Source organism: Arvicola amphibius, chromosome 12 (genome assembly GCF_903992535.2).
Source record: "Arvicola amphibius chromosome 12, mArvAmp1.2, whole genome shotgun sequence".
NCBI lineage: Eukaryota > Metazoa > Chordata > Mammalia > Rodentia > Cricetidae > Arvicola > Arvicola amphibius.
In genome coordinates, this window is record NC_052058.2 from 122,950,235 (window position 1) to 122,972,302 (window position 22,068).

General features: G+C 45.5%; 2 protein-coding genes across 5 annotated transcripts in view; both read left to right on the top strand.

The window, feature by feature from the left end:
* The window catches only part of LOC119802706 (serum amyloid A-5 protein-like), a 226,863-nt gene extending 206,480 nt beyond the window's left edge, over positions 1-20,383 (top strand). The window contains exons 1-5 of one of the 4 annotated variants that reach the window (XM_038313796.1): positions 13,941-13,962; positions 16,322-16,433; positions 17,124-17,218; positions 19,561-19,699; positions 20,116-20,383. In XM_038313796.1, coding sequence (XP_038169724.1) covers positions 13,956-13,962; positions 16,322-16,433; positions 17,124-17,218; positions 19,561-19,699; positions 20,116-20,254 — 492 coding nt within the window. In that variant the 5' untranslated portion in view covers positions 13,941-13,955 and the 3' untranslated portion in view covers positions 20,255-20,383. The other 3 variants (XM_038313791.1, XM_038313794.1, XM_038313793.1) reach the window with 3 other exon arrangements.
* Positions 6,695-11,203, top strand: LOC119802710 (serum amyloid A-4 protein-like). The gene is made up of 5 exons (XM_038313802.1): positions 6,695-6,834; positions 7,391-7,602; positions 8,246-8,369; positions 9,368-9,506; positions 9,878-11,203. The coding sequence occupies exons 3-5, from the start codon at positions 8,279-8,281 to the stop codon at positions 10,038-10,040; spliced, it is 393 nt and encodes a 130-aa protein (XP_038169730.1). The 5' UTR covers positions 6,695-6,834; positions 7,391-7,602; positions 8,246-8,278; the 3' UTR covers positions 10,041-11,203.
* Positions 20,384-22,068: the final 1,685 nt, after the last annotated feature.

Sequence of the window (22,068 nt, forward strand, 5' to 3'; positions counted from 1 at the left end):
TCTTTTCCTTGGATAGTTTATGAGGTAACAGAGGCCTGACCATACCTCTGTCTGTCCAGCTTCCTCCTCTCTGTCTGAGTGTAGCTTGAGGAACAACCATGATTTCCCACACTGTGCGTAGCACACTGTCCCAGCAAAGTAGAAGGCTGTCCATGTGGTGAGGTTATTGTTATTAACAAAGTCTGACTATAAAATCACCCTAACTTTTACAACAATGTGGATATTGGTAGGGAAGCTATAGGACAGCATTCAGTGTCCTCTCTAAGTTATTTCCTAACTATGCTATAAACCTGCAGACATGAGCACACATGAAGGTAACAACCATGTACAGAAGGAGAGAATTAGAGGGTAGAGTCTGCCGTGATGTTTCTTATGACAGTGACAGTAATGTTTGTTCAGGGATTGTATCAGCTATGAGTACAAATGAAGACATTGGTACAACAGAAGTCCTTAGTGAAGCAGACATCAGTATCCTAGATGCTTTTCCCCTTCCCTGGACAAGCTCTGAGTGAAGGTCTAATGTGAGCATGTGAACAGCAATGTTCCTCCTTCCTTACCTAGGCTGCAAGCTGGAGTCCTGGTCCAGAGACGCCTGTGCAGCTTCCTTCCAAGGCCCCTGTCTCTGGTGAGAGGATGGTTTCTCTCCCTGTGGTGTTGGGTGCTAGGCTCACTGCTATGAGGCTTCTCATCCCTACTCTTCCTCGTCCTGCTTGGAATGAACTATCCTCGGGCAGGAACATTTCCAGTCCCTCACTCTGTTTAGTCTCCATATTTAGGTTCCGATGAAGAAGTGCCTCACACTGAGTGGGTCACTCATGTGCTGAATTTCAGGTAGTGTCCCTCCCAGAAAACTGCCCAAACTTACCCAGACATTTGGGCTGGCTTCGAATCCCAACCCTCCTTGGTGGACACTGTGTTGTCTTCAGGCAGAGAACACTGCTGTTCCTAGGGCAGGGCTTTATCTGTGACATCACAGAAGGCTCACCTCACTGCATTCTGGGAATCTCAAAAGGCATCATGGCCTCAGTTACTTCCCAGCTTGGTCCCTCCTTATTCTCTCCCAAAATGGGCCAACCATACTTGGAAACACTTAAATTAGGAGTACTAGATGGAAGTGTTTCACAGAGACACCTCCATGGGAATCACCTACTTACATGGTCTGTCAGCCCTCAGTCTTTTTGAGGTTTCTGCTTGAGAGGAGAAGCACGTTTGACAATGCTGCTTCCTCATCTCAGATATCTGAGCCCACACTCTTCCTCATCATCTCAGATTCTCCATAGACATTCTAGTTTATTACCAGCACTCACCTGCAAAGAACATTCCTCTGTCTCTTGTATCTGGCTTTAAAAATAACCATACCCTGCTTTCTACTTTTCCTGTCTGCACTAATAATCTTTTAGCATGTAGTGCCCTGTGAATTATTAGCTGAGTCTTTGCCTCAGCGGTCCTTAGCTATATAAGGAACTTACAGAAATAAATAACTACATGGTGGATAAATACAGAGCATGACTGAATCACAGAGGAGGACCCTGCAGGCAGAGTGCAGTGTGAGGTGCAGAGAATCCTGGAGGCACATGCTTTAACTTGTCTCATCCTCAGTGGACCTTACACCTGGTAATGTGTTTGTAAATGATCACACTGTCCAGATATGTTTCCAGCCACCATCCCCGTACATGTGTATGGTGTTCAGTGTTGGGAACTGTTTTTTAGCCCTTTTCTGTCATATGAAAAGTATTAATTAAGGTAATTTTCTTAACAAAGCAGACCCTGTCTCAATTTAAATAAAAACAAACATGATTTTAGGCTCTCTGAAGTATATAAATAACCTTGGAAAGCTTTGCAAACTATATAATTTATTGTCATTTACTTAAAATGTTTATGACACTATAATATTAATAATTTAAATGTCTCCCATGTTAAACCGTTGTGCAAAAATCCATGCAGTGGTTGCAAAGATTCTCACTGATATAATACAGTAGGAGAGGAGTTGCCATTTTGTTCCCCATTTACAGGAGGAGGGAATCTCTGCTCTGATAGACTAAGGGATAGCTGGTGCTAATGCAGCTTAGAGCAGGATGCAGGGTCAGTAGGAGTTCAACCCAAGGGCATGCTCTCTCTGTTCATAAAGGCTGCTCTGGGCCAGAGCCTTGGCTCTAGTTAGAACTAGGTGAGTGACCGAGGACTCACCTAACCTGTGAAAGCCATGGGTTTTCCTCCAATTGCCGCAAGAGTTCTGGATAAGTAGCTTTCTATTACAGAGAATAATAAGAGCAAAAGAACATAATGTTTAGACGAAAGTTAAGTATCTGTTGTTGTGGGAAGTCAGAGGAATTGCATGCTGTGTAATAATTGCAGAGCATGTGAGTGATTGCACATGCTGACACAGTAGCCTACACTTTCAATAAAAATGCCTCTTGTTCCACAGATCAGCCCTGCACTTCACATGCTTCTGTGGCCACCTTAGGATCCTCATTGTTGTCTAGGTTCTCTGGCATTGAGATTTGTGTGCTGGTTTTCTTTGCTTTATGTTTAAAAACCACCTCTGTGTGAGTACATGTGATGTCTGGGTTACCTCACTCAAAATGATGTTTTCTACCTCCATCCATTTGCCTGCAAAATTTAAGATGCTGTTATTTTTTTTCTGCTTTGTAGTACTCCATTGTGTAAATGTACCACATTTTCTTATCCATCCCTGTGTCTCAATAACACATACACACAAAGGCACACATACACAGGCACACACACACGTACACACACAGAGGTAGGGACATGGAAATATACAACGAAATAAATCTATTTTTAAGTAAATAAAGTATAAGTGTGTTTTCTGTTGCTGTATTTAATATGAACACCCGGAAAGTTTATAAAATGTAGAAGTATATTTAGTTCCTGATGCTATAGGCGGTGAAGTCCAAGGGTGGAATCTGGCCCCTGGTGATGGTCTTGTATCACGTCCACTCTGAGAATCCTACACTGTGAGACAGTTCAAGCCTGGTAGCTCAGGTCCCTCCCTCTTCCCACAAAGACATTAAAGCCATCCCGGTCATCCAGACTTTATGGCCTTTCCTTATTCCTACTTACCTCCAAACCACCACAGCCCACTGCCACCAGAAACTGGGGATAAATTTCTAATGTGAACTTGTAAGGGAGACATCCACATCACCGAGCCTCTGCCTCTGTTGGGATCTTTTACATCATGCATGCCTTCAAATCCAGCCCATCTGCCCCACCATCAAAATAAAACAAAATTTAAGAAAAAGGGAGAGGAAAGAATAAAGGAAAATCGAGTCCTGGGAGCTCTTGTGTGACACAGTGAGCAGTAACCCCTTTATCCATACAATGTTGCAAGCATGTGTTCATTGCAAGAGATCATTAGTCTAGTTCAAGGTCCCAGGTCTCTGCTTCACCATTCACACCGGGTCATCGTCCTCTTGTTGGGTCCAGGAAATCCTGAAGCCCTGGGTCTGCAGGAACACTCAGTCACTCTCCTGTGTTCCAGCAGGTCACAGATGGGGTGAACGTTGCGGGGGGGGCCAACACAACTCTGGTTCTGGGCCTGTGTAATTGCAGGGTTGGTCAGCCTGCAAGCTCTTTCCCGTCTTCACCACCAGAGGGAGCTCTCCAGCGTTGTCCTTGCTATTTCACCCCTTGCAGCAATGAGCAAGGAGTGGGGCCAGTTCTCCTGGTTTGAAGTCCTCAGGGTCAGTTCACCTACACCTGCATCTTCAGGTCCAGTTCTGCTGTGTTGTCCAGGTGAGGTGTAGGGGCTGCTCTCCCAAGTACTGCAGTTGATGAGGGACATGGCATTTCTCACTATTCTGACCTCGGGGCAGGCTCTTCCACCTGAATCAGGAGTTGATGGGTGTGAGGTGGGGCATTTTCCTGCCACCCATGCCTCCATATGAAGATGATTAATGGGGGGACATTCTCCCATGCACACAACATCGAGGCTGGCTCACCCACACCTCAGCCAGTAGGAATGACGAATTCTTATTCCTCTAAAATTTAAGTAAAATTCATTTTCTTCAATGATTTCATTTGTTTAAGATATTTTTACAGCAACAGAAACCATGAATCTGTGCCTCTCAGAACACACTCCTGTCTCACACTAGGCTCACAGACCTTGGCACAAGGGCATCCATGATGGAAGCTCCATTCAGGCCATAACAACTCTGTCATTCACTTTCTCCACTAATCTGTCTCAGGGGGCACCTGCTTCCAAGACAATTGCAGGAAAAGCTTCCTAGCATGAGTTTAGCTTCTGCACTAGAAATTGAAAGCAAAAAATCCCAGCAATTAGCATATCTTGTCTTGTCTATATGCATCTTCTGATCATTCCTAATGCACCATCTCCTTACCTTACCAATTTGGTCTTTATTCCACCGATTTCAGAGCATTTTCCACGGTATGTACAAATCATTGAGTCCTTACCCATCCTTCAGAACACTTCTGTTTGTTTATCATTTCCACCAATAATGACAGACATTTATACTTTAAACAAATAGAAGAAGGAAGGAAGGAAGGAAGGAAGGAAGGAAGGAAGGAAGGAAGGAAGGAAGGAAGGGAGAGGTAGAGGAAGAGAAAAAAAAGAAAGTGAAATGTGATCCTAATTAATCTTAATTAATAAAAATCTCAAGTCAGATATTAGTCTGAAAGCTGAAAGATCAGAGAAGCAGAGTAGATTTCCTCTTTCCTCTACTAAATCTCAGACCAAATAGGGGCTCCTGTCTCTATGAATCCTCAGACTGAATGGGTGGGGTCCTGTCTCTATGAATCCTCAGACTGAATGGGTGGGGTCCTGTCTCTATGAATCCTCAGGCTGAATGGGCTTTAATCCTGTCTCCACCTCCCTAGTGTTAAATGTGGGCCTCTCAAGTACTTCGATGAAAGGCATGAGATCCCAAGTGCTGAGATCAATGGTGTGCAACACCACTGCTTGGCCTCTATGGTTAACTAGTGGCTAGCTCTGCCCTCTGATCTCCAAGCAAGCTTTAATTGTCAGAGCCAAAAAAAAAATAAGAAAGAAAGAAAGGAAGGAAGGAAGGGGAGGGAGGGAGAGAGAAAGGGAGGAAGGGAAGCAGGAAGGACTACAGAAGTGACTGCAGCAGCAATCTGCACACATGCACACCAAAGACAGCTGTCCCATCAGCAGACATCCTAAAGTTCAGGGCCCCCTCAAGTCTCCAGAATGTACCTTGATTAAAACTAAGTCCCAGGGTGTTTCAATGTGAGGGGACCAGTGTCCTCAAATGGATCATATTCTGAGGCGTGTGTGCAGATTGAGCGCTAGTTTGTGTGTGGGAATGTTTGTGAGTAGGATTAGCATTTGAATTCATGTACACAGCAAATTAGATTGCCCTCTTCTGTGACTGGGTATCAACTAAGCCAATGAGAACCTGAGCCCATCAGCTACCTAGGTCTCCAGCAGAGAAGGAAAGAGATAGAGAGATAGAGAGATAGATAGAGAGAGAGAGAGAGAGAGAGAGAGAGAGAGAGATTATTTGCAGCCTTATCCATGAAAGCTAATTTCATGGCTTCAATTTATGTGCCTCATGATTTAGACAAATGGAGAAACTTGCCTATTTTGTGCTAAGAAAGGTTTTCTCTATGTAGCCCTGGCTATCCTGATACTCACTCACTGTACAGACCAGACTGGCCTTGAAATCTGTGATGCACCTGCCTCAGCCTCCTGAGTGCTGGAATTAAAAGCATATACTACTGCCTACTTTTTGCATTTTTAATATTGTTTTGAGACTTGTTCTCATTATGTTGCCAAGGCTGACTCAGAACTCATGTACCTCCTATCTCAGCCTTCTAAATGTTGGGTCAGCACCCTTACATGGCTCCTACTTGTCATTTTAATCATACATTGCATGAGGAAATATTTAGAACCTTCAGTTAGGTCCTTCCATGTGTACAGTTGACAAATGTGTACAGACGTACTAAAGCTGTATGGGCTGGGATTTTTTTTATTCTTTACAGTAAAAATAGCATGTTTTTTACATGATTAATCATTTCATGTATTAGAGGTGAAATAAAAATTATCCCAAAAAACAATTACATTTATACTCAAACAACTTGTTAGAGATTAACCATGTAGGCAAGTAAGATATTCTTCTCAGTCAGGTCTGTATTGACAGGCTGTATTTTGCAGTTACAAAGAAAGGACAAATCACTTTGTTGCTTATTTTGAAAGGTAATCTTTTAAGAACAATTTAAAAAAAATCACAAATCTAAACTTTTTTAAAAAATTATTTTTTAAAAGCTGCCTTTTTCATTTTACGTGTGAAATCCATCCCTCACTCCCTCCCCTTCTCCTGCTACTTCACCTCCCCCACCTTCCATCCCACCCACCATCCACTCCTCAGAGAGAGTAAGACTTCCCATGGGGAATCAACAAAGTCTAGCACATTGCCTTGAGACAGAAACAAGGCCCTCCCCCTATGTCTAGGCTGAACAAGGTATCCCTCCAGAGAGAATGGTTTCCAAAAAGCCAGAACAAATGGTAGAGATAAATCCTGGTCTCAGTGCCAGTGGCCCCACAGTCTGCCCTGGGCTGGTGAGTTTTAAATTTTAAATTTACATAACCTAGAATTACCCGAAATGGGATTCTCAACTGAAGATTGCTAGATCTGATTGGCTTGTGGGCTTGTCTGTGGGGGTTGTCTTGATTGGTAAGCGAGGTGGGAAGACCGGCCCTGACAATGAGTTGTTCCCTTTCATGTGCTGGGTCCTTCCTAACTGTGTAAGAAAGAAGAAAGCTAACCAAGAGCCACAGCAAGCAGACAGCACGGGTGCATTCATTTCTCTCTGCCCTTGACCAGCTGTGGTGTAGTGAGCTGTCTACCCTGCTACTGCTGCGACTCCCTGCAGTCATGGACTGCAACCTAGTTTGTGAGCCAGATAAACCCGCTCCTCCTCTGTGTCTCTCTTCATCAGGGTGTTTATCCCGGCCACAGAAATGAAACTAGAGGCTGGGTGGGCACTGTATAGGTAACAGGGATTCCTTGTAAGCAACTACAGTGACCAAGCCCTTGACCTTTAGGAGTCTGGCCTTTCAGAACTGTGCCCATGTTTAGTAGGGTTTCTATTGGTGTGAGAAAACATAACCCAAAACAAATTGGGGAAGAAAGGGTTCATTTCAGCTTACAGCTTGCAGTGTGTCATCCAGGGTAGTTGGGGCAAGGAGGTAGGAATTAAGAAAATGAGTCAAAAGACAAACATTTTGGTGTAATTCAGAAAAACTCTATTATGAACACGGCAGCTCTTGACTCAATACGCTAATTTTTCTTCCTTTCTGCTGCTGGATCCTGAGTTCAGGGCCTCACACATGCTAGACAAGCACTCTACCACTGAACTGTCGTCCCAGCCTGTGGCTGTTTATTTACAGGAATGATTGAGCAAGAGGAATTCTGCCAAGCTGGATTTAACAGGGCTCTTCTTATCACTGTTGGAGTCAGGAGAGAGCGCAGCTGCTCCATGGCCGCTTGGTCCTAGCGCCCTATGTCCTCTGGAACTTCAGCTGGGGAAAGGGAATAAGCTGGCACTCCTTTCCAGGGAGCATTGCTCTTGTGCTCCTGAGAACATCTTCATATAAAGTTGGTAAGTTCTAATTGGGAACAATTATGTTTTCTGGTGACTTTCCCCCTGGAGATAGGGTCTAATGAGGCCCATGCTGGCTTGGAACCAGTTTCGTAGCTGTGGATGGACTTAGGCTTCTGATCCTTCTGCCTCCACCTCCCGAGTGCTGGGAACAAAGGCCTGTGCTGCTGGAATTGCTTTGTGTGGTGAGGCTGGGGATGGAAGTGTGGGCCTCAGACATCCTAGGAACACAGGCTATGGACTGACAACTGCATGGAGTGCATTTCTGTGTCACTGAGGTCTCAGCAGAAGAGGGACTCTGGAAAGGCTGTTGATCAGCTTTAGTCAGCTTCACTACGTTCAAGTGGGCTACAAGCCAACAATTCCCTGAAACTCTCGTTTATTCAATCAGTAACCTGGAAGAGAGTCCTAAAGTCCATTATTCTCATCCTTGCAGCAAGGATTCAGAGATGAAAAATAAAAATGCAGGTTAGATTGTTTTTACTGCTGAAAGTACGGATCTGTCTGTCTTTGTTTGAGACAAGGTGTCACGGTGTAGCTCCAGCTGGCCTAGAACTTGCCTAGGAGACCAGGCTGGCCTTAGAGTCTGAGAGCCACGTGTCTCCGCCTTGGGAGTTCTGACTACAGGTGTGTGCACCATCAGTCTGCAGGTCTGTTCTCATGGCTCTGCAGCACCATGAGGCTTGCCACAGTCCTTGTCTTCTGCTCTTTGTTCATGGGAGTCAGTGGTGATGGCTGCTATTCGTTCTTCAAGGAGGCCATACAAGGTAAGAAGGAAGAGGTGATGGGCACAGTTAACTGTTCCAGGACGCACGCTGAGCAGAGGCCACATTGCTGTCCAGTGCAGGTACGCATTTAAAACCTAGAGCAGAGTCAGGGAAGGACTGTGGCTTTATGTGGCTTCTTGACTCTACACTGGTCACTTGGCACCATCTGAGGGATCTTCAGACAGGGCCAAAAGGTCCATTCTGTGTTGCTGATACTGATCCAGAGGAGTCGGGACTTCCAGAGAGTGTCTTCCACAGAGCAAAGTTACAGACAGCAAATTTACCAGTGTTGGAGTGCAAGTGAACACTCAGTATGTCCTAGAGACACGAGCTTACTAAATGTGCACACACCTGCAGATAGTTATTTCTACACAATTCCTCCCCTAGTCTAACAACAGCCAAGAACAAGGAAGTAGGAGTCCTGGAAACTCAACATTGCAAGTCCTCGTGCATTTCAATACCACAGTTTACTAATGTATTCTACACTGGTCACCCTGCCATGTGTTCTCCTCAAACTGTGAGACAAAATACAGCCCACTTCCCTAAGTTGCTTGTCAGAGATTTCATCACCACCATGAGAACAGTAGTTAATACACACTATTGGTTGTGTTTTTCTTAGTGGCCATGGTTAAAATGCACTCTCCATCTCTTCTCGTGCACAATCTTGTCCCTGACTCTCATGCCTGGGATGTCAATGTCACCTCTTGGTTCTCTTATGTGACAGGTCCACCCTTCATTGTGTAGCGTGCACACAGGTCCATATGACACCCAGCCAGGACTCATCATCTCTCAATCAGTCCAGGCCAAAATAATCCTTGGAGGAGTGCCCTGCTTATGAACACCATGGAAGACATCCCAAGGCACATACACTCGCCTCCATGGACATTTCAAAGGATTATGCTGTCAAGGGGTGAAATATGAAAATCCACAGAAAGTTTGCATTCCTCCACTTCTCCAATGACCCCAGGCTGACCTTTGTAATTTTCCTTCCTTCACAGGGACTTGGGACTTGTGGAGAGCCTATCGGGACAATGTAGAAGCAAATTATCCAAACTCAGACAGATACTTTTCTGCTCGGGGAAATTTTGAGGCTCAACAGAGGGGAGCTGGAGGCATCTGGGCTGCTAAAATAATCAGGTAATGGTCCTGCTGCTTCCTGCCTCTAACTGTTCCTACCTGTGGCCTCTCCCACTGTCTGTGCTTGCAGGGTCTGGGTGGTCTGGAGAGCAAGAAAAGGAGGGAAAGGATGGGGAGTGGGGATGGAAACACCCACAATGACACAGTGAACACCAAGATGCGGTCTCAAATCCATCTTGTCACAGGGCGTGAAAAGGACAAGCAGGCTGAGGCCCTTCCCCAAGGGACTGATATTTCCTCTTTCCTGTGGCTAAGTTTTTACTCCTCCAGTATTTTCTGGGTCATTTCCTGATAGGTGAGGAGGAGGGACCTTTGAGGTGGGACTGTCTCACTCTGGCATTCATATCCTGCCTCCCTTCCTTGGATTTCAGCACCAGCAAGAAATACTTTCAAGGGCTCCTAAACCGGTATTATTTTGGAATGAGAAACTTTGGACTGGAAAGCCTGGAGTCTACCAAGGAAGCCGAGGAATGGGGCCGAAGTGGCAAGAACCCTAATTACTTCAGACCCAATGGCCTCCCTGAGAAGTTCTGAGCCTCCTACATAGGCTGCACTGAGGGGACTAGGCCATAAGATGTATTCCCCTACCCATGACAGTATGTCCTTGTTCTCAGTGTCCACAGGAACCGCAGAGAATCTAGAGATAGCCAACAAATACTTTGCGAATGGAATTGGTTGATGGAAATTGGGAACTCTCAGAAATATTTTCTGCGAAGAATTGCTATGTATCATCACATAGAAGATGAGTAGAGGAAGAGATGTGACCACTGGGCACCTGCCTAAAGCCATGCAGGCCCCTTACACAGCCCCACCCAATCTGCTCCAGCCATTAGCCCTATCAGCAGGCCCCTTACATAGCCCCACCCAATCTGCTCCAGCCATTAGCCCTATCAGCTTCCCCTGTCAAGCACTGCCAACCTTGTCAGGCTCCTCGGCAAGTAGAGTTTGCTCTGAGATGAGCCCTGGTCTGCTGATCATCAGTTTCCTCCTTGATATAGATCAGATGTGTGTCCCAACCCCCAACATCTTCTGGTCATACCCAGGCCTCTCTGATTTTGTCATTGTTGTTCCCAGGCTTTTCTGTGTAGTGAGGCCACTCTGCCTCATCAGTCACGACCTATGCGCAGTCTGACTCCAGACCTTGTCATCTGTGGTCTCTTCTCCTATAGAGAAGAGCACTGCTTTGAGAAAGCCTCATCCTACCCTAGGAATCCTAACCTAGACACTGCACTGGGGACCACAGGTAGATCCCAGTTTAGGAGCGCCTGCATAGTGCGCATGCATCCCTAGAGGTGTCCCCAGAGCCATACAAACCTGGTGATGGTGCACACTTACATTCCTGGCACTGGGGTTGGTAGAGGCTGACAGACCAGAAGCTCAAGGCCAGCCCTGGTTGTATTGTAAGTTGAGGCTAGCCTGGGATATACGATACCCTGTGTCACAAAAAGGTACACACACACACACACACACACACACACACACACACGCTGTTTTCTCACAGGGAAGGTTATCAGAAACATAGCATGTAGGGGTGGCACACTGTATTTCTTTAAAGTGTGAAAAATCAAAGCCTGAAAGATGCACACTTAACATACACACTGGCAATAAAAACATGGTTTCTACTAAACTAAGATAATGGGCTCTTATCATTCAGATCCTTTATATTACACTCAATAAAATATATCTTATTAATATAATGAGTCTGTCTTAGTTGTTTTTGAGTATGTTCAAAAAGAAAGTGTGTGTGTGTGTGTGCGCGCGCGCATGTGTGTGTATGTGTGTGTGTGCGTGTGTGTGTGTGTGTGTGAAAGCATGTCTGACAAAGCTAGAGGAGCAGACTGAAATTTACTTCTCTTTCCCCTCACTGTTTATTATTTCTTTGAGAATTTCCAATAATTTACTTTATCCTATTATTCCATCCTGACTGACCTTTTCTCAATTGAAACAAGCTAGAATTTCCTGGAAAGTAGTTCAATTGAGAATTAAGTTCTCTCTCTCTCTCTCTCTCTCTCTCTCTCTCTCTCTCTCTCTCTCTCTCTCTCTCTCTCTCTGTCTCTCTCACTTTTTCTTTATTTCAAAGCAAATTCTCACTATGTAACCGTGGTTGGCTTAGGACTGACTATATAGATTAGGTTGTCTCCAAACTCACAAATATTCTCTGAGTGCTGGGATTAAAGTGCAGGTCACTTTGCCTTGCATTGTAGGGCATTCTCTTGATTATTGGTTGGTGTCAGAGGTCATAGGCCCCTGGGACAGTGTTGTCCTTTGGCCGGCCATACTGGGTTGTATAGGAAAGCGGGGCTGAGCAGGGCAGTGATGCTGCATGCATTTAATCCCAGCCCCCAGGAGGTAGCAGCAGGTGGATCTCTGTGTCCAAGGCCAGAATGGTCTACAGAGTGAGTTCTAGGACAGCCAGGTCTCCACAGAGAAACCCTATCTTAAAAAAAAAAAAAAAAACAAAGACAGACAGAAAGAAAGTGGGCTGAACAAGCCATGGAGAATAATCTGGTAAGCAGCATTCCTCCATGGCCCCTGATGCCAAGTTACTACCTCAAGTTCTTGCCTTAGTTTCCCCTGAGGATAAACTGTATGTAACCTACAAGCCATGTAAACTCTCTCCACCAGAAGCTACTTTTGGTCATTGTTTTAGTTACTTTTCTATTGCTGTGAGAAACACCATAACATATAAGACAAATTATAGAAGAAAGCATTTAACTGGGGGCTCACAGTTCAGAGGGTGAGTCAATCACAGTGTGGAACCTGTTGCAGGCTGACCATCATGGTGTTGGAGAAGTAGCCTAGAGCTTACATATTAAGATAACAAGAGAGAGAGAGAGAGAGAGAGAGAGAGAGAGAGAGAGAGAGAGAGAGAGAACAGAGTGCACTCACTGGGAATGGTGTGTGGGCTTTTGAAATCTCAAAGCCCACCCCACACCTTGTCCAACAAGGCCACATCTCCTGACACTTCCCAAACAGTTCTACCAACTGTGGACCAAGCTCAGGTTTATGACCCTGTGGGACGGATTTCATTCAGGCCATCCCAGTCATGGTGTTTATTACAGGGACAGCAAACACAATAATTCTCTTCCCCCAACTCCTCCCAGGCCCACCCAGCCTTCTCTACCAACCCACCTTTGTGTTCTCTTGGATTATTTTAATCCACCAAGCCCAATTTGTTCTGCTCATATACACTTGAGTGTGTGGCCGTTCACCACAGCATGGCTGACTTAGTAGGACCTGAACCCTTAAAGAAAAGCCACTCTTTCTCTCCCAGCGGCTATCAGTTGCCATTAGCTCCTCGGCTGGGGTGACTTTGTGTCTATCTCCCCTCTCCACGCGGAGATTTTGTCTGGCCTGAGCGCGTGCTGATACTGAGCATGCTGTCACTCTCGCTACTCTGTGAGTCCATACGTGCAAGCAGGGGCTGTGTCTGGAAAAGAGCTTCCTTGCAGTCAGGCACCATGTGTGGATCTTGCAGTCTTTCTGTCTCCTCTTTTGCAATGGTCTCTGTGTCGTGGGGGAAGTGGTGTGATACAGATGTACCAAGTGCAAAGGAACGTAGTTTGAAGAATGGCATGTGCTACCATAACAGAGCCAGTTTAGAGTGCTGGCTCAGGAGGCTTCACCACCATGTGCCTTTGTTTTCCTGACACTAGTTTGACTGTGAAGGTAAAATTCTCTTCTCTGTTCATAACACTGGGTCACGAGTGGCTATGGAAAGTCCCTGCAGTCCTGTTTCAGCTCCAGTGGCAGGTCTGCTGTAAGGTGCCCCTCAACATTATGAGCTAGTTGGCCGTTGGGACACTTGGGGAAGTGAGGGCTCTGGGCCTCCCATGCAAGGGACTTGGAGGTGTCTTGCCACCAGGCCTCCCAGTCATAGGACTTAGGGAGGGGAATGTCATAGAGAGGGAGTATTGCCAGGGCCTCAGTGGAGTGTGGGGTACTCCTATTCACGCTGACATTCTCGGCTGACCTGTGAGTCTCTGCAGAAATGGCGTGCATGGCTGCTCCTGAGAGAAATTTCACCTTCCCACCAGTGCCCTCAGCAATGGAGGTCATTCCTGGAAAGAGAAGCAGCTGCATCCGCTGCTCCTGGGATAAGGTGTCGATCCCTTCACCTCGCCAATGTCTTCACTGGAAACTTAGTGGTCTTCCAACCCGAGTGAACAAGTGGCAGAGATGAACAGAGCATCGCCCTATAGCCTGGCGTACTGCTATCCCCCTCACCACACTCCTGTGTGTCGGGCAGGGCATGGCATCTGCTAGCAGGCTGCTGTGCAACCTCTATACAACCTCCTGGGGGCTGAGGACATTTATCCTTCTTTTCTGGGCACATGAACGTATATGAAGAGATCTAGCTCCACAAATACCTTTTTCCTCACAGAAGGACAACTCTGTTCCTGTCAGCTACTGAAAATCCCTGCAGTCTCAGTTCAACTCGAAAATGGAATGGCAGGTCCGTCTAAGGCGCCCCTCAAGCATTGTGGGCTAGATCCCCCTCCACTCCCTCAGTCCTTTCCATATGCACAAAACAGGAGTGAGAGGTGAGGAGAGGCTGGGCCTGAGAGCCTGTGCTCCTGCCTTCTCACAGACCTTGGGGCTCTGGGGCTGTCTCAACTTCTTGTATTAACTCTCCAGGATGTGGACCAATCAGAGCCTCTTTGTCCTCTCAGCTGCAGGCAACAAGGAAAAGGGGCTCATCAGCAGAACTACAAACTTGGCTGCTAAAGAAAGCATTGCATGATTTTTAAACTTCCCAGGTGCACATTTTGAAATTTCTAGTGAGGAAGAATTCAGGCTCACACTCAGAGGACATTTTGTGCTACATCTAGACACAAGTTCATTATCTGTGGAGTCCTTCCAAACTTGCAGGCAGTAACTCAATGCTGTGGAGTACTCCGTGGGAAATGCAGGTTGTGCCCACTTACAGTAAGTTGGTGTTGGGTCTGATGTGGGATGCTCCTGCATGTGCTGGAGTGATGCAATGCACTGTGCACCCATCTGTGTTTATTCCAAAACGGCATGCTTCTCTCAAACATTTGCAGTCCTTTAAAATTCCCTTCCAGTTTCACCTTTAAGTAAATAAGCTTGCAGAATGCACTCATCTCTCCATATTTATTCACCAACTGCTAAAGGAACCAAGCGAGGTGTCTGGATGATAGCAATACAAGGCAGACAGCGGCCTTCTCCTGAGATCCCATCCCATGGAGACACATTATGAAGAAACCAAGGGCTACTTTGTGTGATTATAAAATGAACAATAAAGAAAAGCATTCCTGGACATACCTATACACCCATCCCCCAACACCAGGCATCTCTTGGAATAGGGGCCAAAAGAAAGGGAGAAGTGAAGGTGGTGGATGACTTGACAGACAGAGTGGTTTCCACACGTGACAGGGCGGTTGCCCAGGAGAACTCACAGCCATTGTGGTGGTGTGAACAAGACCAGTGCAAGCTCTAAGCAGACAAAATCCCAGCATGGAGGGGGCTAGGTGGGCACAAAATCCATCCCTAGCTCAGAACCCATTGGCATTTGATTGCTTCTAGGAGAGGAAGGTTTTAATGCTGTAACCCCTTGTTGACCAACCTCTAGGGAGACCCCATTTCCCAAAAGTAGTTGTCTCATAAGAACTGGACTTGCTGAAGGGGGAAAGAAGAGATCTTTCAGTCAGGTGGTTAGGGAGGTGAGTGTGGAGTTGTGGATGAAGAGTTAATGCGATAAGAACACACTGGATAAAACCCTCATAGAGTTAGTTAAACTGTTCATAAAGAACAAGTTCATACGAAGAGCTCTTCTTACTGACAAAGTCAGCTAGGGTTCCTGGATTGGGGGGACACTAAGGCTAAGGAAATATCAGATGAAAGGAACTGAGACAGAAACACAGGATAGAATCGGGAGGTCTGTTTGGTCATGCTGAAACCACCAAACAGCCCAGAGTTTATTCCAGGACTATCTTATAAGCAAAGGAAGAAAATTGTGCAGCACAGTCAGTCAGTAGCCAAGACAAGACCATTCTTGTCCTTGAGTGAGCAGCCTCCTCTCTAACATGAGCTTACTGCCGAGAAGCAGCCTTACTTTCTATCCTGATGTTCCCGAGGTTTGTTGTCATCTGTATTCTTTCTAGTAGACAGAATGTTCTTTTCTCATGGGCAAAATGCTCTTTCCCATTGGCTAAATCAGAAGTCTCTCACAGCTCTGAACATTATTGGAAAAAGCAGAGCAGGCAAGCTTGAAGTCGAATGCCTCATGAGTCAGAATCGACTCCAGATGGAAACTGAGTCATATGTGAACTACCACAAACACCTAGAGCTGCTTCTCCATCTCCAACAGCTGGTTCCTGATGTTTTCTCCCAGCATTCCTGTCCTGTGCTTTGCCATTTTCTGCCTGAACCCACTGTAGCATAGTTAACAACCCGTGGGCCTTGCTCATGCCTGCTTATGGTGTCTTAGTTCCTCATGACTTTGAAGCAAATTCCTGTATTATTGTTTTGTGTTCCTGGCTTATCACAGTATCTGAATTAATCTGCTTTATTATCTCTCTTAGCGACTGCTCATGAATAAACACTTGAGTCTGAAAAAGTTCTTTCCCAGTGCTGAGTTCACCATGTGGATGTGAGAAGTCAATTTCTTCTGTTCTTTCTCCTATTTAACAGCTTAATTTTGAACTATGGTTTGAAAGGACATAATCTCAGGCTTTGGATTTGGCATGTACCCCCATGAATATTATGTATTCAGATCTCCAGTATTAATGTTCCTTCCTTAGACACTGGCCCTGCATGATTTGATGGAAAGTTCTTACCTTGATTATTCCCAGTCAGGATGGGGAAGACTCTGGAAGCTCCACATGCCGCATTCCTGAGCATAGGTAGATTGCACAATCTGGGGAAAGCCGAACTGTGTCAAAAGAAATCTTTATATTCTGAAAGATAAGTATGGCCAAGTAGGATTATGCAAGATCAAACAGGGGATTTCCTCACTAGTCAAAGGACAGTATATATAGGTAGCCCCGGCCACATCTCCTCAGCCAGTAACACAAGCGGCTCACCCGAGGTCTCAGCAGGAACTGACAGCCCCAGGTGAGGAACAGTCAGAACTTTCCAGCATTTGCTCTTTGCAGACTCTGTTCCTGTCAGCATTCACTGGCTTTGTTTTCATGCTCGGTCTCTTCCTGAATCTACTAGATGCATTAGAATTCACAGGAGGCAGTACTGTTGCCATGGGGATTTGTTGTATGCTTCTGTGTGAATTCAGGGAAGGGCAGGGTCAGCCTTCTACAGACAGATTACAGAGACCCATGATGGCTATAAAGCCACCTCACGCCTCTCCAGAAGCTTCCTATACAGTTGGGTTTTGGCTGGCAAGATCGGAATGCAAAGTGCTCTATACTAGGGGTCCATTTGCAAACTCTCAGGCACTGGGAGTTGAATGAAACATGTGGAAATGGGGAGGTAGAAACTCCCTGGAGTCCACTTACATCATCTCTCTAAATGCCTGTGGATTTCTGTATAAAATCCAGTGGGATATGGTGCTGGCATGCAAGGACAGCTCAATGTTATAGAAGCATCCTTCACTCCATGAAATGGCATGTTCATCTTTGTGTTTCCCTGACCCTACAGCAGGATGAAGCCTTCCATTGCCATCATTTTGTGTCTCTTGGTCCTGGGAGTTGACAGCCAAAGGTGGTTAGAGTTCATCAAAGAAGCTGGTCAAGGTAAGAGCAAAAGATGGGGGCAGAAGGTTGTATTTGTGGATTCCAAGTATTTACCAGAGCAGGGACCATAAAATTCAGGGCAAACATTCTTGTGAAGTATCCTGGATAGGGGAACATTGTTGCTCTTCCTATGTAGTTCTGAACTTTTATGGTCAGTGTTGACCTCTTTCTGTGAGGATCCCAGGCCTGAGAGCACATAATGTGTGTACAGCAGCTTTTTCACAGGAATGTAGGAGCAATCTGTACTTGAAAGGTGCAGATTCGCCAACATGAGAGGGGATCTTCTGCCCCCTTGTGGAAGGTGATGAACAGCTCACCTCTATGTCTGGTGGCTGTGAAATGAAGAACATCCCAGTGTTCCAGGAGAGGAAGAGGAGAACCAGTGCAGTCCCCAAAAAGGAGTGAAAGCAGCCAAGGCTTTCCAGAGAGTGTGTTTCACAGTGAATTTCACAGACAGCAAATTTACCAGTCTTTGAGAGTAAGGGAGCACTTAGTATGTCTCTAGAGACACATGAGCTTAGTCAACACGCAATGCCTGCAGATAGTACCTTTCACCCAATTCCCATTCTATTCTAGACACAGAGCCAAGAGCAAGGATGTAGGTCTCCTGGAAATTCAACATTGTGTGTTCTCATGTATTTCAACGTCATGCCTAACTTATTTATTCTACACTAGTCTTCCCACCACCTTATAGTCTCCTCAACCTGCAAGCTAAAATGCAGCTGTATTTGCTCAGTACCCTGGCTGAAATTTTGGCACTGCCATGAGAATAGTAGTTAGTATACACTCTTTGATGTGTTTTTCTCAGTGGCCATGGTAATATGCATTCTCTGTCTTCTCTTACTGTACAAACTGTCCTGGGATCTACCACCTGGAATATTGTCTTCACTTGTTAGCTTTCTGAAGTGACAGTGTCACCTCTCTTCGTGCAGAGTATAACCAGATTCATAGAACATGACCTTGGATCCAACAACTTTCAGTCAATCCAACTCAGTCTAATCCAAGGAAAAGGTTCCCCCCTTAGGGTCTCTAGGGAAGCCCTCCACAGGGACAGGAACTCACCCCCCTGGACCACTTCAAAGTATTATGCTTTCAGGGTGAAAATGTGAAAATGCAAAGGAAGTTTACATCTTCCACCACGACAGTGAAACCTTAGGTTTACTTTTTTGAAGTTATCTGCCTCTGTAGGACTTCAGTCTTGTTGAGAGCCTATTGGGACAATCTAAAAGCCAATTTATAAAACCAGACAAATACTTATCTGCTCAGAGTAAATTCAAGGCCCAAAGAAAAGGAGCTGCAGACACCTGGGCATCTAAAAATATCAGAAAACGCATATTCTGTTTCATGCCACTTCCCATTCCTGCCTGTGACCTCTGCTGCTGTCTGTACTTGCTGGGTCTGGTTGTTCTAGAAATCTAGAAGTGGAGGGAAAGGATGGAGAGTCATGATAAATAAAACCCACAACAACAAAGTGAAGAGCAAGATGAGGTCTCAGATCCATCTTGTCGCAGGTTGTGGAAAGGAGAAGCAGGCTGAGGCCCTTACTCAAGACACTGATATTTTTTTTTTGCCTCTGCCTATTTTTAACTCTTCCAGTATTTACTGGGTTGTTCCTTGGTAGGTGTGGAGGATGGACCTCTTTGGTGGGGCTCTCTCTCCCTCCGATTTACCTCCTGTCTCCATTTCGTGGATTTCAAGATAGCCAAGAAATACTTTCAGGGCCTCCTAAACTGGTACTATTTTGGAATGGAGAACCATGCATTGGAAAGCCTGGAGTCAAGAAAGAGAAAGCCAAGGAAATGGGCCAAAGTTGCAAAACCCATAATCACTGTAGATCCCAGGCCTTGCCTGAGAAGTTCTCTACCTTCTGCTCAGGCTGTACTGAGGGGACTAGGCTGTGAGCCATGTCCCTCTCCACTTGATAGGATGTCATTGGACTCGGTGTCCACAGAACAGCTTCTAGGGTGGGCCAGCCAAGGCCCAGCATGTGGGTCTGGATGGAAGCTGAGCTGGTCAGACTGGGCCACTGGGAACACCCTCTCAGGAAAGGGGCAGAGCCAGCTCTTCTAAGCCCTTACCATCTGAACCAATTCTTGCATATCTGTAGTAAGAGGTGAGGCCATCTCTCCAGAGTGTGAGGACCAGCTCTCAAAGGAGCATCTTCTCAAAACTCTCAGGAGTAATCTGGAGAGATCAACTACGTTTTGACAATGTTCTTCTCTGCCATGGTCTCAGGCTACTTTGACCACAGCCTCAAGCCATAAGTTCCTTTATTCCTTTTCATCCTCTCTAAGTCATAGGGAGAGCATTTAGGTAATGTTCCTGTTGTCTTTCCCACCCAGGCACTAGGGACATGTGGAGAGCCTACTCTGACATGAGGGAGGCCAACTGGATAGGTGCAGACAAATACTTCCATGCTAGAGGGAACTATGATGCTGCCCGAAGAGGTCCCGGGGGAGTTTGGGCTGCTGAAGTCCTCAGGTAAACACAGACTTTTGGGATGCTGGGTCTGGGTGGCAGGGACTGACTATGCTGTGAGACCAGGGGCAGATGAGCCCCAGAGAGGGTCATGCCAACCTGTGTCCTCGCCCACTTGTTCACGCAGTTGTCTCCTCTATTCATTCTCAGTGTAGATCCTGGGCTGTGGACAGAGCCAGGGCTCATCTCACACTGGGTAGGCCTGCTTCCAAATGCAGGCAGGGAGTGATTCTCAGTCCTGTCTACCTGGTGATGGTCATTCAGTACAAACTGGACCTGGCAGGGTTAATGTTTCAGGCCATCCTTCCCTGCACATCCTGGATTCCTCCTAGAGCCATTGCATGCTAATGGGAGAACCACAAGGTATACTGTGGCTATGATGATTGACGATGGATTTCTTCCATGTCCTTTTCTCCTAGTGATCTAAGAGAGAACATTCAGAGTCTCATAGGCCGTGGACATGAGGATTCCATGGCTGACCAGGAAGCCAACAGATGGGGCCGCAGTGGCAAAGATCCCAATCACTACAGACCCAGAGGCCTGCCTGACAAATACTGAGCATCCTCCCTTCATCCTCAGGAGGCTGTGCTGTGGGCTCTGGGGACAGGATGTGGAATTCTTTACTTTTGTGCATACTGTGGGCATGGAGAACATACAGTGCTTGTGTAATAAATTTATAAGTTGAAATTTCCTGTCATTGTGTTTTCAGTGGTAGATCTGTTTGGTAATGAGGGTCAATACTAAACACAGTGTGGAATAGAGTATTAAGGTTTAGGTCTTGTCTTCTCACAGGTCACACAGATAGATAACTCTGATGACTGCCCCACTCCCCATTTGGGATCACATGACAATTCACGTCCTGAAGGTACAGAGATAGTGTTTTCAGATCTTTCCATGTCCTGACCTCCACCCTCTGTATTTACTGTGTTCCAGCACTTTCTCTTATCTCAGTGCATTTCTCTGCCCCTGTAGACAGGGGTACAACTGTGGGCAGATTGCAGGGGTGAATTCTGCCACAACCACTGCCACCTTGATCCTCTGTCATCACAGCAACACTTTAGGATCCAATTATCGACCAACTTCTATTCACTATATCAGAATCATAGCCCACTGTCTCTAATATGTCTCTCTCTGTGTTTGTGTATGTTTGTTAGTATATGTGAGTATGTGCTCCTGCCTATGCAGAAGCATGTGTTTGTGTGTTTTGTGTTTGTTTTGGAGGTCAGAGGATAGCCTCATCATTTGCTCTTTTAAGAAGCTGTCTGCCTTGTTTATTATTCATGGTTTCTTTTTATTGATTTTACTGAGCTACACATTTTTCTCTCCTTCCCTCCCTCCCTCTCCCCCTCATTCAACACTCTCCCATGGTCCTCATGTTCCCTATTTATTTAGAAGATTTTTTTTTTTACTTCCCTTGTCGATTAGATCCATGTATGTCTCTCTTAGTGTCCTCGTTATTGTCAGGCTTTCTGAGAATGTGAATTGTAGGCTGGTTTTCTTTGCTTTCTGTCTAAAAGCCACTTATGAGCAAATACATATCATATTTGTCTTTCTGGGTCTGTGTAACCTCACTCAATAAGATGTTTTCTAGATCCATCCATTTGCCTGCAAATTTAAAGATGTTGTTATTTTTTTCTGCTGTGTAGTACTCCATTGTGTAAATGTACCACATTTTCGTTGTCCATTATTCAGTCAAGGGGCATTTAGGTTGTTTCCAGGTTCTGTCTATAACAAGCAATGCTGACATGAACATAGTTGAGCACATGTACTTGTAGTATGATAGAACATCCTTGTATATACCCCAAAGTGGTATTACTGGGTTTTGAGTAATGTTGTTTTCTAATTTTTTGAGAAATTGCCACACTGACACCCAAAGGTGTTGTAACAGTTTTCACTCCCACCAGCAATGCAGGATTGTTACCTTTATCCCAATCCTCTCTAGCATATGTTGTCATCAGTGTTTTTGATTTTGGCCAATCAGACAGGTGTAAGTTGGAATCTCAGAGTTTTGATTTGCATTTCTCTGATGGCTAAGGATGTTGAGCATTCCCTTCAGTGTCTTTCAGTCATTTTAGAGTCGTCTGTTGAGAGTTCTCTGTTTAGGTTTGTATTCCAATTTTTATTGGATTATGTGTTCTTTTGATGACCAATTTCTTTCAGAAATGGTGCAGTCTTTACAGACTGAAACCACATTTCTCAAGAAAGAGTTTGGAAATATGAAAAGGGATATGACTTTATTTATCGGAAGATTAAGCACTCTGGAGAAGAATACAGATGATTTGGAACATAAAACCCCAATCAATGACAGTGGGTGCTGGAACATTATTTGAGACAAATTCACACTGTTGAATGTATTAATCAGACTCTATCCA